The 15719-nt window shown below is 41.9% G+C and overlaps 1 protein-coding gene across 2 annotated transcripts in view; it reads left to right on the top strand.

The window, feature by feature from the left end:
- The first annotated feature begins 9823 nt into the window (after nucleotides 1-9823).
- The window catches only part of SRGAP1 (SLIT-ROBO Rho GTPase activating protein 1), a 269221-nt gene continuing 263325 nt past the window's right edge, over nucleotides 9824-15719 (top strand). Inside the window, exon 1 of one of the 2 annotated variants that reach the window (XM_029205131.1) lies at nucleotides 9824-10482. In XM_029205131.1, the coding sequence (XP_029060964.1) occupies nucleotides 10416-10482 (67 nt within the window). In that variant the 5' untranslated portion in view covers nucleotides 9824-10415. The remainder of the gene's footprint in view (nucleotides 10483-15719) is intronic. The other variant, XM_029205130.1, reaches the window with a different exon arrangement.

A 15719-nucleotide genomic window follows, 5' to 3' on the forward strand; every position in this document is an offset into this window, starting at 1 on the left:
TGCTGTTGCTGCTGCTGCTTTTGCTGCTGCTGTTGTAGTTGCTGTTGTTGCTGTTGCTGTTGTTGCTGTAGCTGCTGCTGTTGCTGTTGTTGCTGTTGCTGTTGCTGCTGTTGTTGCTGTTGCTGTTGTTGCTGCTGTTGTTGCTGTAGCTGCTGCTGTTGTTGCTGTTGCTGTTGCTGCTGCTGCTGCTGTTGCTGCTGCTGCTGTTGTTGCTGTTGTTGCTGTTGCTGCTGCTGCTGTTGTTGCTGTTGTTGCTGCTGCTGCTGTTGCTGCTGTGTTGTTGCTGTTGTTGTTGCTGTTGTTGCTATTGTTATTGCTGTTGTGGGAAGGAAAACAAAGATCTCTGTGGAGACTCAGTTAATAATAACAGACTCTAGTCACAGTTTTCTTATTCCAAATGGACTGCCAGACCCCATCAAAGAGATGGAGTAATATAGGAATTTCAAGCACTGGGGAGAGGCCAGTAGGGAAGCCATTTTGGCCAGAGAGCTTCCCGGGGGTTCCCCTGAGTCACACCACTTGGACAGTTACTTGTTCTGCCTCCTTGTACCCCACTGTGATGCATAGTACTAATCCACAGCTTATTGCTGTGCCCAAACTGGGTAAACAAGTGGATCTAGGACCCCCAATTCCACCCAGATAGGCTGCCCTGGGTTTATGCAACTCCACTAGTGTTTCCAGGAAGCCAGTGAACCCAGTTTGAAATTGAAGAGTTCATTCCCAGCCCAAGTGGATGGCTGGAGGTCTTGATGTCCCACCATGTTCCCCCACAGGAGATGCTCCCACTGTCTGAACACACTGGAATCTCTGCCTCTGATTAAGTCAGGTTCTCCTGGGCTGCCTTCACAGGTCACTTCACACTTTGTACAGAGCTCTAGAGTTTATGACGTCATTTCAAATACATTCTCTCTCTCTCTCCAGCTCTTAAATTACATATTCTTTCCATTATTTCATAAGCAAGGAAACAAAAGGTCAGAAAGGTCAAACCAACAGAACTGGAACCCAAGCCCAGGTCTCCTCTAAATCCAGGGCTCTGTCCATTACACCGTGGTTGCCTCAAACTTAGCAGATCTTACTCTCAGAGACTTCACCTAAAGGTGTCTCAGCTAAAACGCAATCTTCTTACTTTCATTCTTGGTGTCATAGCTCCATCTTTTATTTTCATTCATCATTCCTCATTTTGATAATTTGACTTCATCAAAATTAATGAAGGAAGATCCTCAGATACAAGGAATTTCCACTGAAGAGCAACACAATGTCCAAATTATGCAATTTGTCAAATGATGTCATTATTCATTCACGTTTTTCAACAGACATTTATTGAGCATCAACTATATGCCAGGAACAGTATTCAAGCATGCTCCATTACCATACAGATCAGAAGGGTGATCAGACAAATAGATAAATCAGAACATAGAGTGGTAAGTGCTCTGCCCAAAGAAAGCACAAGGTGCTGGTTCAGGGTGAGGTGCGGGGACATGAGAAGGGGACTTAATGTGGCCTGGGAGAAGGTGTTGGGGGGAAGGTTTTTCTAGGATGATGCTCTAGGTGAGTTATGAAGGTTGAGATGTTAGCCAGGCAAAGGATGGGAGAGGGGCAGGTACAGTGTGCTCACGTGTGTATGAGTGTGTGTATTCTATGGCGACCCACTCACAACCCCAGAGTTGATATGAAGATTATTTTAAGCTGAAAACATTTGAAATTCAACAGATGCAGAAAGAAGCCTTCTTGGAGCTTCACTTATCTGACTAAAAGCAGAAACTTCTGGGAAACGAGGCTGCCATAAATCCCCTCTCCAGGGGGTTTCATGGCCATGAAGAAGACAGAAAGACCACTCTCACCTGCCTAACCAAACATTATCACAGACTTTTTCATCTCTTGTTTGTTCTTCTAAAAACCCATTTGTCTTTCCTAAAGAAATTTATTTGTTCTTTCTATAGAAGGCTGTTCTTCCCTCTTTTTTCCCCTACTAAGTTAGGTATATAAGCTTCTAACTTTAACCATTTAGCAAGCTAGCTACTTCTTTTGTTAGTCTCTGTAGGCATACAAATACACCTTATTTCTCCTGTCAATCTGCCTTTTGTCAGTTTAATTCACAGGCCCTCAGAAATTGAACCTAAGAGGGTGGAGGAAAAGTTTTCCTCCCCAACAGTTTCAAGCAAAGGAACAGCGTGTGCAGAAGTGTGAAGGTGTGAGAGAGACAAAATGCATCTGAAGAGCAGTGAGAGGTGGAGTGCAGCTGAAGCAAGGGAAGGGATGGGGTATGGTAAGAGATGAAGCTGTATTGCCATGAAGGCTGATCATGAAGGATCCTAGGTCTGTCCCAAATGCACCTTAACCAAGTAATAGGTAAGGATCACTGTTAGTACTTCAGGATTCTGAAAGGATGTCAGATATGACCAAAGTTAAAGACAAGTGCTATCTGCTACTTTGTATCTGACTATATTTATAGATAGGGATCTGCAAACTTTTTTTTAATTATTAACCCCATCAGTAAAAATATTTGAGCATTCAACTTCAATATCTGTTTATTTTTAATAAATTATATACATATACTACTGTAGTAAGACTTTACAAAATATAACATGCACAAAAAAGGAAATTTTAAAAGAATATAGACATTATAATATCTTTCCAAACCCCAAGAACAGATCATATTACACCTCTTGGGGTGAAAGTTCCTCACAGTCAAGAATGCCTGCCTTCAGACATGCATCTAATTCTGAGTTCTTTTAAGGAAAATTCAGAAGATGAGGCAGGAAAAGTTTTCCAGAAGAAAAGCCCCAAGGAGACAATAGTGATACCAGGTCCTATAATCGCATTAGATTTTTAAGAGAGTGGTTCTCAGTAGAAGTTGAATTGATGCATAGGAAGCTTCTGGACATGTCAGGAGTTGATTTGTCTCCATATTCAGAGAGGAGAGATGATGTTAACATGTAGTGAAAAGGTCCAAGGCTGGATGTCCTACAATGCCCAGCTCAGTCTCCTACCAATGAAGAATTATCCCACCAGGCGTTCATATATGTGAAATATTGATTTGTTATCTGAAACTTTAGTCTTACTCCATTTTACTTGTTAAACACACAGTATTTTTTTATATATATTGAGTATGCTAGTTTTTATTCTAACATTCATGCATACTTTTGACTTGTATTCATTGACTTGTACATCTTTTTTCCTAGCTTTATTGAGATATAATTGACATGAAGTTTGTACACCTTGTATGGAATATCTTCTGGTCTTATTACTTCTCTTATATCTAAATTTATCTGACTACTTCAATCCCTCTCATGTAGTTGGGTCCAAGTATTTACATATTGAAATTTATATCACTTCATTATGATTTACTTTGTTTTTATTTCTCCTTCATTTTACAGGTAGGATAATATACTGACTGCATAAAGAAAAATATGAGTGTGGGTAAATTTTATTTCCTTTTAGGATAGTTAAGTGAGGTGTTACAAAAATATTTATCATAAAAAAGAGACAATTAGGGTAGTAATTCTGTATGCTACTATGTTAGTGAATGCAGTCATTATACATTTGTCAAAACCCATGGAATGTACAACACAAAGAGTGAACCCTAACGTGAACTATGGATTTTAGCTAATAACAATATATCAATATTGGCTAGTCAATGGTAACAAAGGTACCACACAAATGCAAAATGTTGATAATAAGGGAAGAGTTAATAAAGGGGAAGTGACAGGGGTGAGGGAGTATACCAGTGCTCTCTGTGCTTTCTGCCCTCTGTAACCCTAAAACTGCTCAAAAAATAAATAAATTTTTTTAAATAAATAAATTTTTAAAAGTTTAAAGGCAACACTGGTTCCAATTGGTTTGAGAACCACTGCTTTAAAGAAAGACCTACTACATAAAAATTCAATTTTATATTAAAAAATTAGAGCAGATGATAATTGTTTTCCAAAAATATTCTTTGATTTACAAAAGGCTATACCTTGAGATTCTTTTAAATAGCAAGGGTCTCCACTATATTGAAATAAGATTCCATTTACCAACCTTCCACTGCCCTGGTATACTCCCCAGGAGCATATCTGTATCTAAGATGAGGAATAACTGCATGCAGACCTGTTTCTCTGTAGAAGACGAGACAAAATTAGGCAGCCTTAAAATGTCTGCTGCCAAAGTATAATGGCAAGAAGGGGAGGAGTCTATCGTTCATCTCCTAAAATATAAGCATTAGAGATGCACGTATTTCTTGGTACAGTCAACCTTTTTATGAGCATTTGCTCTACATATTAATCCATCTCTGAATCTGACAACTGAATTGAAGCTGCCATTTCTCGCCTAACTTTGGCTGTTTTCCTCTGAGTAACAATACCTTTTTTTTTTTTTCTTTTGTCTAAGTGATGGGATTGAATACTTTCATCAGAATGGGCTCGTTGAATATTCATATTCTGCTTATATTGTGCAGCAGCCACATGGGAAGCTGTAGTAGGATTTCAAAGCAGAAAATAGTAACTCTGATGAGAAGACTGTTATGTGTGGGTGTTTAGAAGTTATGAATATGAGATTAAACAGAGTAAATTCTATTTTAACGATCTGTGCAAAATGGAAATGTGATTTTAAGCAGATGGTTAAAAATATTATAAAGCAGTTTTATTCAAAGAAAATTACAGACATTTAAAAGTCCTGATTTATTTTAGCTTTAGTTTTCTTGAAAATTGGAGAATTTTTTTGGAGGGGAGGGGAGCTAAATTATACAAATGAACATTTTAGAAGAATCATTCATTTTATTGTTCTCTTTTGCAGCTTCTCTCCCTGTGACTAGTGTCTTTACCTCTTCCTTTTCCATCCTTTCTCTCCTACTGTCCTTAGTATCTCTTGCATTGACCCCTCCAGGGCCTCATCTAAACTCATCTTTATTGTAACATTCTACCCTCTTCCCTGCCAGGGAAAGTGCATCAGAATGAAATTGGCAAGATCTTTTAACAGCTTGTCTTTACTACTCTGTTGCCAGAAAAGGGAAAATGGCTATTTATATGGTCCATTTCCACAAGCTGCTGTTAAATTATGGGCCAAGTTTCTTTTACAACAGTGGTTAATATTTCTTGATTGACTACCTGGCAGACTGCACTGGACTAATCCAACCTATGAGTGAATGGGATTTCCCTAGATCTGGGCAGGGTTCAACAGAGGCTTCACTTGGATATTCGGAAGTGGGTTTTTATTATTGACTTTTGTTTACACTAATTGCAGAGTGTGAGCTGATAGTATTGGGTTGAGTCATACGGCATTAACATTTATTACGTCAAAAATGGTCAAGTATCCGCATTGTCATGTGGTTCAGCTTAATAGACAATAAATATTTGTTGATTGGAACTGAATAGACTATAGAAATCATTCTATAAACATTTGAGGTAGTGTATCAGAAATACAGACGCACAGTAAACCAATAAACTACAAAACAAACCCATTAAGAACAAAGAAATTCTCAATTAGCATAGGAGGTTTAAACAGGGAGGTAAATAAGACACAGATAAACACACTATAAGGTCCTCCACAATTGCAACAGTTTGGTATAAACTTGGAAGTTAACTTTCTGCACCAAAACAATAATGGCAATGACAAGGACAAGCAACATTTATGTAGCACTTACTATGTGCCTGGCTTAGTGCTAAGTGCTTTATGTACATTTTGCATTTAATCCCTATGAAACCCACAAACCTATTAGGGAAATTATTATCCATCCCCATTTTACAGATGAAGAAGTTAAACGTTTTATTATCTTGAAGGTGAAAACAGTCCAGTTTCTTAGAGATACATTAAATTGAAAAAAAATCTTAATGTCATCGGCATCACTTGAGTAAATGTAGCAAATCTTTTATAAGGATGCTCTTTTTTTTTTAAATAGCTCTTGGGCCTTGGGCAAATATTCTCAAGCATAAGAATCACCGGAGGACTTTCCCCTCAGCCAAAATTTGGACCTTATGGGTCTTTGCTCCTCCAAGTATGGTCTTTATGACAAAATTATTGGCATGGCTTAGGAGCTTATTAGACGTGCAGGATCTCAGGTGTCACTCCAGAAGGCATCAGAACCTTATTTTAACAAGATTGCCAGGTGATTTGTATGCACATTGAAGTCAAGAAGTGTGGCTTTAAGTGTGGAAGAGCTCCCATGTGTCTGAATTCCAAACAGACTCCCAAGGTGACTCTGATGTAGGTGATCAATGGTGAGCTCATACTTTATAAAACTCTGCCCCAGGACACAATACCAAAATGCAGTCCATGGAAAGCACTACTGCAAGCAATTTGAGAAGCTAAAGGGTCCAGAGTCAAGACAATATGAGATATGCACGCACAACAGTTGGTGTTCTGATACTCAGGCTGGATCCAAGAATAAAACCCAGGATATTGGCAGGGCTTCATCAACTCTTTCATCCCAACGGGCAGAGGAGAACGTTTTCCTTATATGAAGAGGAGTAGCAGACTGGTCCATCTCAGACATGAAATTCTTAGACACTAAAACCATAACTAAAAAAATTGTGCCGATTTGGCATTGAGTCCTTAATGTGTTTGTATTTAACTTTTTAAACGACTTAAATTATTTACCACTAGGACAAAGTGATGCTGCAGTAAGGTGCATGATTTATTTTGTGGCTGCAAGGCGCCAGGTACGCTCTCCTACCTACTCCCAGGGTTTATGATCAGATAATGAATTAACTTCTACTTCTGGAAATTTGGAGTGGTCCTAAAAGGAGAATATTATATAATGGAATGGATTAATCTGTAGTATGGATCCCACTTTCAGGCGCTCCAAATTTCTCACCACTTGCCCCTAAAGAATGAGAGTGTGGCAGGGGAGGGGTAGGTTTTAGGGGGCAAAGTGCAGCCATCCCTGTTGTATAGCTAAGAAAACAGCTACCACAAGGGGGAGCAAAGTCACAGAATTAGACTCAGTTGACTGTCTCCCAAATTGGACTGACCCTAGGGGGCTTTCTGGATTTTAACTCATAGGCAGTCTCCATATAAGCTTTGTGAGGCAAAATATGGGAAAGATAAGGATAACCTGAAGAGATAAAACTATGAAAAGAAGAACTGACTTGTGAATCACACTGATTGGCTGGATCAGAAGAAAACCACCAAGGGAAAACCATCGATCAGTCATACACAGTTCACTGTATGTGATCCTGCTTCACAAGTTTAAAGGAATCATAAGTTCGTAGGCAGAAGAATAGCAAATTGGGAAAACCCAATTTGGAGGCAAGTAGATGTGGGCTGGAATTCTGGCCCAGCCAGGCCTTTACACATTTACTGAACTTTCCAGATTCTCTCTGTAAAACGAGGACAATAGTATTCACCTTGTAGGGTTCTTATAAGAATGTATGCAAAATGCTTTGTTTTATTTGGGACCCAACCTTCTACAACAATAAAATGGTGGCTTACTAATATTAAGACATGAACATTCAAAAAAAAAGTTTATTGACAGTTTGTTGGGCACTATGATAAAATCAAAGATGATTAAGATACTGTCTCCAATTTTTAAATAGCTTTCTCTCCAAGATTAAAACTGAGATAACAGTAACAAAGATAACTGAGTAGGTACAAAGATCTGGTGTTCTTGTAATTTTTAAGGATTATCTCAGTAAGTGCTTATAACATTCCCAGGAACTAGGCATTAACCCATTTTACAGATAAGGAGACTGAGGCCCCAAGAGATGCAGTAATTTTTATCAGCTCACTTAGGAAAGCAGCAGAGATATGATTCACCTCTGGGTACACTGTCTTTGGGGCTTGTAACTACCACGGTGCTTTAGGTCTAAACTCAGCCAACAATTCATTCCCAGGGGTTGCATTCTCTGCACCAAGTTGTATTTCCCAAGTGCAAATATGAAATAAATCCCAATAGCACCATGGATGGATGACATGAATCACATTTAGATTTGACTACAATTATCGCCAGAGTGTGCTGCTTGCCTCTGGTCTCTCCACCCCCATAGCCAACTCATCCTTCCATGCTGCCAACAGTTATCTTCATAAAACATGTATGTGATCATGACCCTTCTCTACTTAAAAGGCTCCCTGCTGTCTGCAGAACTGTGTCGTAGAGCTCAGCACAGGAGGCCTCTCCCAGTTGGCCCTGACCTTCCTTCTCAGCCTCTGCTTTGGAATATCCTGGCTCATCACGCTACACTCTTATATAAGACAGCCCCACGTGAAATTAGGGCAGTCTGCGATTCCGTAGTTAACCTCCTGTGTGGCAAAATGGAAACAAAACATTTTTTTTTTTACATTTTTTCCGTACATTCTATTCTGTCGTTATAAAGTAAAAAGATTTGCTTAACAATTAAATTTTAAAAGGCCATACAATTAAAAACAATGTGCACACACTACCGCTTGAAACACACATATATTTAAATTTTTAAAATATTTTTCACCTCCCATCAGAGATCTGGTATTTTAGAGGAGGGCATCCTGTAACTCATTTGCAATTCTCCCAGAGTACGATTCTCCTTCTTCTCCGTGGAATGCAACACTTTCCCTCTCTAAGGTGGCAAACTACTTACTACTCACCCTTTAAATGCAGTTCAAATACCACTTCTGTGGGAAGCCTTTCTCCCCAAACCTCTTACGCAGTCCACTTTTCTTTCTTCAGGGCTCGCAAAGCCGGCAGTAGCTCTCTTATAGCATCACAGTACCGCCTGTAATTACTTTGTAAAACAATAGACCGTGAGATCCTTTAGGGCAGGGTTCTACTTTCTGAATCCTTAGCTCTTACTTGGTGTTTGGTTCGCAGTAAGAAATTTTATCACTGGATACGTGAATGAATGATTAAAGTCTCGAAGTCCCTAGTCTTCTTTAGATCTAGCAGGGAAAACATTTGATACTGGACACGCCTTTGGACAAATCACTTTCGTAAATCAGGCCCATAATATTGGAGAAGGAAGGTCCCAAACGCTAAATGTGTCCGTCAAAACCTGGTGACATCCTAAGTGTGACCTGTTGCCCCACCACGCCTTTCCCGCCATCCTAGCCCCCTCCAGCTGCTTCTAGGATGGGGAGAATAATGGTGTTCAAGATGGGTATTTTTCTCTGCCTGATCAAACAGCTTAGCTCTTCTTTGATTCTTAACAGCAAAGACATTCACAATTCAGTCTCCAGTGTTCCTTCTGGGGTTTGGAGTGACATCTTGGAGTGACATCCTTTTCTTCCATGGAGACATCCAAAGTCTGGATTTCCCCACTGTACACTGAAAAGAGCCCCACCACAGCGCTCACCCTCGGCCAAAGACAGGCCGCCGGGTCGGGAGGGGTTTCCCAGCTGCTGGGGCTGCGCAGCTCGGGGAGGAGCTGGGGGCGTTGCCCACGGCCGCCGGGCTCGACGCGCAGGGCCGGGCTGCGGTTGGCCACAAGAGGCGTCCATCTTCCCGGACAAGCGCGGCGCTTCCTCACCGCGCCGGGAGGGGGCGAGGGCGGAGAAGGGAACGCGCTGCCAAGCCGACCCCTCCCGCGAGCCCTGCCCCGCCTCGCCGAGCCCCGCGCGGCCTCCCCGGCCGCTGCCGCCCGTAGCTCGCTCCCCAGATGCCGGGGAGCCGCGGGCCGTGAACGTGCCGGCAACTTTGCGGCCTCCGGGGGCGCGGCTCCTCCGGGCGCGTGTACGAGTGTGTCTGTCGCCGGCGGCCTCCTGGGGGCAGCAGCGGAAAGGGGGTCGGGGGAGAAAGAGGCAGCCTCGGCGCACGGTGGCCCAGGAGGCAGAGGCCCCGCGAGGCGCCGGCGGTGGAGACCTAAACTCCGCCGGGGCTGTGCCCAGGACGCGTTCTTACGGTGCGGCAGCCGCCCTTGCGGTCGGCGCCCGGGACTTGCTTTAGGATCGCGATTCCTCTTGCCTGCCCGGGGCAGTAGCAACCGTGTGTGCCGACGGAGGAGCGGCAGTAGCACCCCCAGCCCGGGCGGGACCCCCGAGCGCCGGAGCCGGCGGCTGGAGCAGGAAGGGAGAGTCGCGGCGCCCGCCCTCCCCGGCTGGCCCTGCCCCGCGCGCCCCGTGCGGGTTGCTAACAATGGTGCGGAGCGCCGGCGCGATTCCCGCGTCCGCCCAGCGGTCGTAGAGGAAGTGGACGGGCTCCGGGTGGGGTGGGAGGGAGACGCCCCCCACCGCTCGCTTGCTGGAGTTTGCCGGCGCGCCGGGCCTCTCCGGCCCCGAACCCTAGGCTCCCCTCAGCATCACCGACGGCAGCTCGATCCGGAGAGTATGGTGCCAGCGCCCGGGTTAATCTAGTCCTCGGCTCGCTCCTTTTTTTCCTCCTCCTCCTCCTCTCCCTCCCCCTTTCCCTCCTGTCGGTGCTGCCTCTGGGTTCCCGGCGTGTGGGAGTACAACTCTCTGCCTCTCCGAGGAGACTGGTCGGTGACCCTCTAACAGAACTTGCCCGCTGAAAGCAAACCCAGAACAGCTGGATAATGTCCACTCCGAGCAGATTCAAAAAGGACAAAGAGATCATAGCCGAGTATGAAAGTCAAGTCAAAGGTAAGGATGGGAGCGGCTGCCTTGCTCCTTTTGTGTGCTTTCTTGTCATTGTGCTCCGGGAGTTGCATTTCTCACTGGGGGTCTGTGTTGGAGGGAGGTGGTGAGGGACAGCTAGAGCGCCTCGTTGAGCCACCCGGGGCTTCGTGGAAGCCAATCCCAGTCCCAGTCCCGTCAAGCCCACAGGGAGCTGGAAACCGGGTGGCTCTCCGCCGCTGCCAGGGCGCCCCTCCAATAGAGGAGAACTGGCTTTAACTTAACCACCTTCAGCCGGGCAACTTACATAGGAGGCAGGCAACAGCAGTGGTTCCTGCCCAGTTATCATCACCGTCATCCTTATTATTTTTTTTAAACGATACCATTGTCACAACGTAATTTTTTTTAAGGAGTCATTTTTTGAAGTCTGGCTCCGAAGTGCGCTAGAGCTTCATTGAGTGCAGGCAATTTTTGACATTCGCACTGTTCACTAATTTATCAGGGCGAGTCCCGCTTTTATAAAATAGCTCCCTAAAAGCTGGGCAGTTAAACCAAGCAAGGACTAGTGGAATCTGACTCCTCCTTTTAATCTCTCACACTCACACTGGAATATTGCTTTATCATTTGTTGGAGGCCACTTGCATGTAAAATGAAGGTTTGAATATTCGAGTAGTAGTTTCCATCCATTTACATTGTCAACTGATGAAGGAATCTAATTAAGGTTGATTACGCATTTTTACTTAACGTGCCTTGTGGTTTAAAAAATATATTTTCTCTCCAGTACAAGTATTTTGTGTTGCTGTTGAAGAGTTCAATAAACATATATTTGGGTTTTTTTTTTTCCTCCTTTATGGTCTCTCATGGGTAGCTTTTCCCATCCATTGAGACAATGGATGGAGTGTTGAGATCACTGCTGTTCTTTGGAATATTCAAAGCAAAGTTGATAAAAATTGCTTTGTAGACACCTGTGTTTGTACAGACACAATCTTATGAAAGGACTGCAGAGAAAGGCGTTCCTGTACTTGTCTTGGGAAAAGCAGGAGCAGACTGGGGGTTCTTTTGTGTGGTCAAGTTGTGAAAATGCTTGGAGTCCTGTGAGAGGACCTGGTGGGGAAACCCTCTGTCAATCAGTGTGAATCTGGACCATCTCATCATGGCCAGAGACAAACACAATATGCAAGCCCAGAGACCTAAGGTTCCTTTAGGATGACTCCAATAATGGAGTTAAGATGAACACTGTTCAGGAAACACAGATTTTTATCTGCATGCAATTAAGATAATTTATACTTGTAGGAACTGGTTACACTGACATGGAAGTTATGTTAGCAGAGAAGTAATTATTTGCTTCGAGACAGGTAAACTTTCTAATGAGCATAACCTTTCTTTTCTTAACGGTCCAACACAGCCAAAAGTCTTTCATACTGAGGTAGAACTCTTGTTCACAATCACCATTTCTCTGTGTGGTTTTTCCACGTGGCTCTTTGTGGCAGGTCTTCAAGGGGCAGCAGTCTGGTTTTCCTGCTGCTTGGAGCACTGACTTGTAGAATGTATTTCCAAGTATTGGTTTCGGTATTTCTGCTCTAAGGTCATTTGTCCATGATCAGGTCTTTATCTGAAAAATATTCTCATGATTAATCTCTTTCAGAGTATGAATTTTATAGTTATACGGTTACTTATATGCTTTGAGGGTATAGGCCATCTATATGGATTTAAAAATAAATACAATGGGGACTTCCCTGGCAATCCAGTGGTTAAGACTCCGTGTTTCCAATGCAAGGGGTGCAGGTTCGATCCCTGGTCCGGAAGCTTGAGATCCCACATGCTGTGGGGCACAACAACAACAAAAATAAATAAATAAAATAAAAATCAATAGAATGGGATGTGTTGCAGTGCTTAAAATGTGTCCATCAAATCCAGTCCAAGGAAAAATCACAAACATGGTAAAAATTACTTTTGGAACAAATTCTGTCCCATAGAGAGTGATCTGTCTATTCCCTTCAACCCTCCTCACTTACCTGTGAGTCCTCAGCCTTCTTTATGGCTCTTTACTACACCTGACCTGCCCTTTTCATCAGAGCCTGTGTCCACACTTCTTCTACTTCCCCTGTACTACTTACACATCCTGTGTCTAACCCAGATCCTTATATTCATATGCAAATATGGGAATAGGGAAATATCAATACAATGGAATTGGACCATATACACCTTGAATGGCACACATTCACCTGAATTTACTAGGCAAAATCAAGAAGGCAGTGGAAGAGAAATGAGTTAAGTAGTTAAATAGAGCATGAGGCCCGCTGTCCTGTGCAGTGAGAATAGGTCCCTTATTAAGGATAGTTTCAGAGGTAGGATCCTGGTTTTCTGTTTCTCTTCCTGAGCCCCTCTTTAAGGGTGAGTATCTCACCCTGGCAGATGCTAGTCCACTGCTTAAAGGTAGGTGGTTTTGGAACAACCAACTCTTTCACTTCTAACAGGTATTTCATCTGACGGTAAACAAAAGAAAGTGGCTTATTCTGTTGCTGGAGGAAAACCTAGCTGTGCTGGACTCATTAAGAGAAGGCATTGGTCTCTTCCCAATGAATAAAGACGTAAATATTGGACTCTGCGTGATTTAAGTGTATCTGTGATACACTTAAATGTATCAAGAGTCATTTTTGATTATATGGGACTTTTTTACCTTCTGACTTGAATCTAACATTCTGGAGTATTGTCCTTTCTTATTCTCTCCCATTTCCCCTAATACCAGTTGCATTTATCTCAGAATTTCTGAGGTAAGGGTTTGATTTAAAAGAATGACTCCACAGATGTGGGATTTAGCCACTGTGGCTGCAAGCATGTGTTTAGGAAACAGACTTCATGGGGCTATTTTCAGTGTGAAAAGAACCATCCTAGGTGTAACGTGTAATTTTATGCTGTAATTTTATGGGTAAGACCATAAATGTATCCAATGAGATGTATCATGTAGGGCAAGTCACTTAGCTTCTTCCTGGGTTTTGGTTTTCTTATCTGTAAGATAAGGAGTTTAGATTCTCTCAGTCCTAAGGGTCTTTGAGTCTAATAGAAGATGTCATGTCAGTTCACATTAATTATGCAGTAAAATTTTCAAGCTTTTTGCGTTTTCTCTTGGCTGCCCTGTTTTGAGGAAGGTTACCTTTGCTTTAACTTTTTTCATAATTCACAAACACTATGTATTATCTGATTTCTCAAGGAATTAAAATGTAATACCACAGAAAATACAGAAAAATAATAAAACCACGTTCAGAAAAGTAGAGCATAGAATTGTAAGAGGGGGAAGAATTGAGAATTATACAAGTAGTTAAAGGAATAGATATGTTTAAATCGAGGACAAAAGGACCCCAAGCAATAATTTAAAAGATTAATGTGTTAGTTAATGTGTTAACTATAGGAGGAGAAAGACTGCTTCATGCATGTTGGTCAACTTCCCAAAGATTTAGAATCCAGAGAAATTAATCTCTTATTTGTGTGGACCCTTAAACAGCAAGATTGTCTGGAAAAGTGTATGAAACTCAAACCAGTTGACTACACTACTTTTAGCATCTCTGGCAAGATCGTAGCAAGTGGCTAACAGAAGGTTTGGGGATTATCTGTAGATTTTAGAGATCTAGTAATTTTTGAATTCTGCAGCAGAAATATTATGGAGCCCATGTAAAAAATATTGGTTCACATATAAGAGTCAGAAGAAACAAAAGACACATTTTGTGAGGTGGAACTCATGGATGGGAGGTTGTGTTTATTTTTAATAATGCGTGTTGTTAGTTGCTAAGAATTGACAGCTATTATTTGCACTATTTTCCTGAGGATAATCTCATACTCATCTATGTGCCATACGTGCAGGAAGTGCCAAGAAAATCTGTTGTTTTTCAACCGCTCTGCTGCCTGAACTACAAATAGTACATTTTGGTAGCAGATGGAGCATAAGGAAATGCCAGTTCAATTTAATATGACCTCCCATCATGTGATAGGTTTCAATAGGGAAATTAAAAGTGCTACTGTCACTCATAGGGAACCTGTGTCTACCTTTAATGTTCTTCATTTAACTTGCAATCAAAAACAACAATTTAAATTACGAATTAAAACTTTATAGCTGGGAAGGACTTTAAACATTTCCTGTCCAGCCCACTTCAGCAGTGCAAGGAGGCATAATGTCAGTTACACAATTAACTGTAACATATGTGGGACTGGAACCCAGGTCCTCTGCTTTTCGGTAACAGTGGTTTACTTTTAGATTCCTCACAAAGAAGAGTAGGAGATAGAACACTTACCTGTTTAGACTTTACATCCGTTGAAGGAATCATAGTTGGATGGACTAGAGAACAGCAACTCTGGTCCGTTAACAGGAGGAGTTAATTAAATTGATTAACCATAACTAAGTTGTTTTTTCACCAAGATCATTTCAAGAAACCACAGTGCCCAGGCAGCAGCTTCACAAGGTGGTTTAAAGATCAAGGGGAAAAAAATATGGTGAATATGTACAAATGTAACGTGCTTGAAATTTTGGTCATACTAAGTGAAGCTACTGCAATAAGCCCTCTTATGTTGTCCAGAAAACCTGATTTGTTTCATGAACTTCAAAGTATCTTAAGAAATAGTTTTGGAGAAATGTTTAACCAAAGCATGCTCTGAAATACAGTGAGGGTTGGAGTATGCTATGGGATGGTAAATCTGAGCTCTAATTGTCTAGATTGCTTTGCTTACTCCTGTGCTGTGTGATGACCAGGTCAGGAACCTCAGCTCTGGTCCAGTTTGAGGGTCTACTTTGTGGACTGAGCAGACCCTTTTTTATGCTAACTATTTTTATTTCAAGTTACATAACTGAGCATTAAGGTTAAAAAAAAATACGGAGTAAACTGTATGTCTAATCACTCAGTCTACCTTTGTTTTAGTGGTTTGAAGGCAGAAGTTGGGAATAGAGACAGTTACTAGAAGACATTTTTAGTTATTTGAAGGTATTTTTATTCATTGGACCCAAATTACTTTCTAATTTATTGACAACATATATATGCTCACCTGTTGGTATGTCAGGATGGGAAAAAAACAGAACATAGTGTTCAAGAGCAGAAACTGGTGTTAGCCATTCAGCCCTGCCACTAATAATATATTTGAGCCCTAACAGTCAACTTCTTCATCTGTAAAATGGGGATAATAATAGTACTTACCTCCTTGCCTTTGTGAGGCTTCTGTGAGGTGATTTGTGGAAAGCCTTTATCACACGCTTGGCACTGATAAATAGTCTATAAAAA

This window comes from Monodon monoceros, unplaced genomic scaffold (genome assembly GCF_005190385.1).
Source record: "Monodon monoceros isolate NGI ecotype Baffin Bay Population unplaced genomic scaffold, NGI_Narwhal_1 Super_Scaffold_6, whole genome shotgun sequence".
NCBI lineage: Eukaryota > Metazoa > Chordata > Mammalia > Artiodactyla > Monodontidae > Monodon > Monodon monoceros.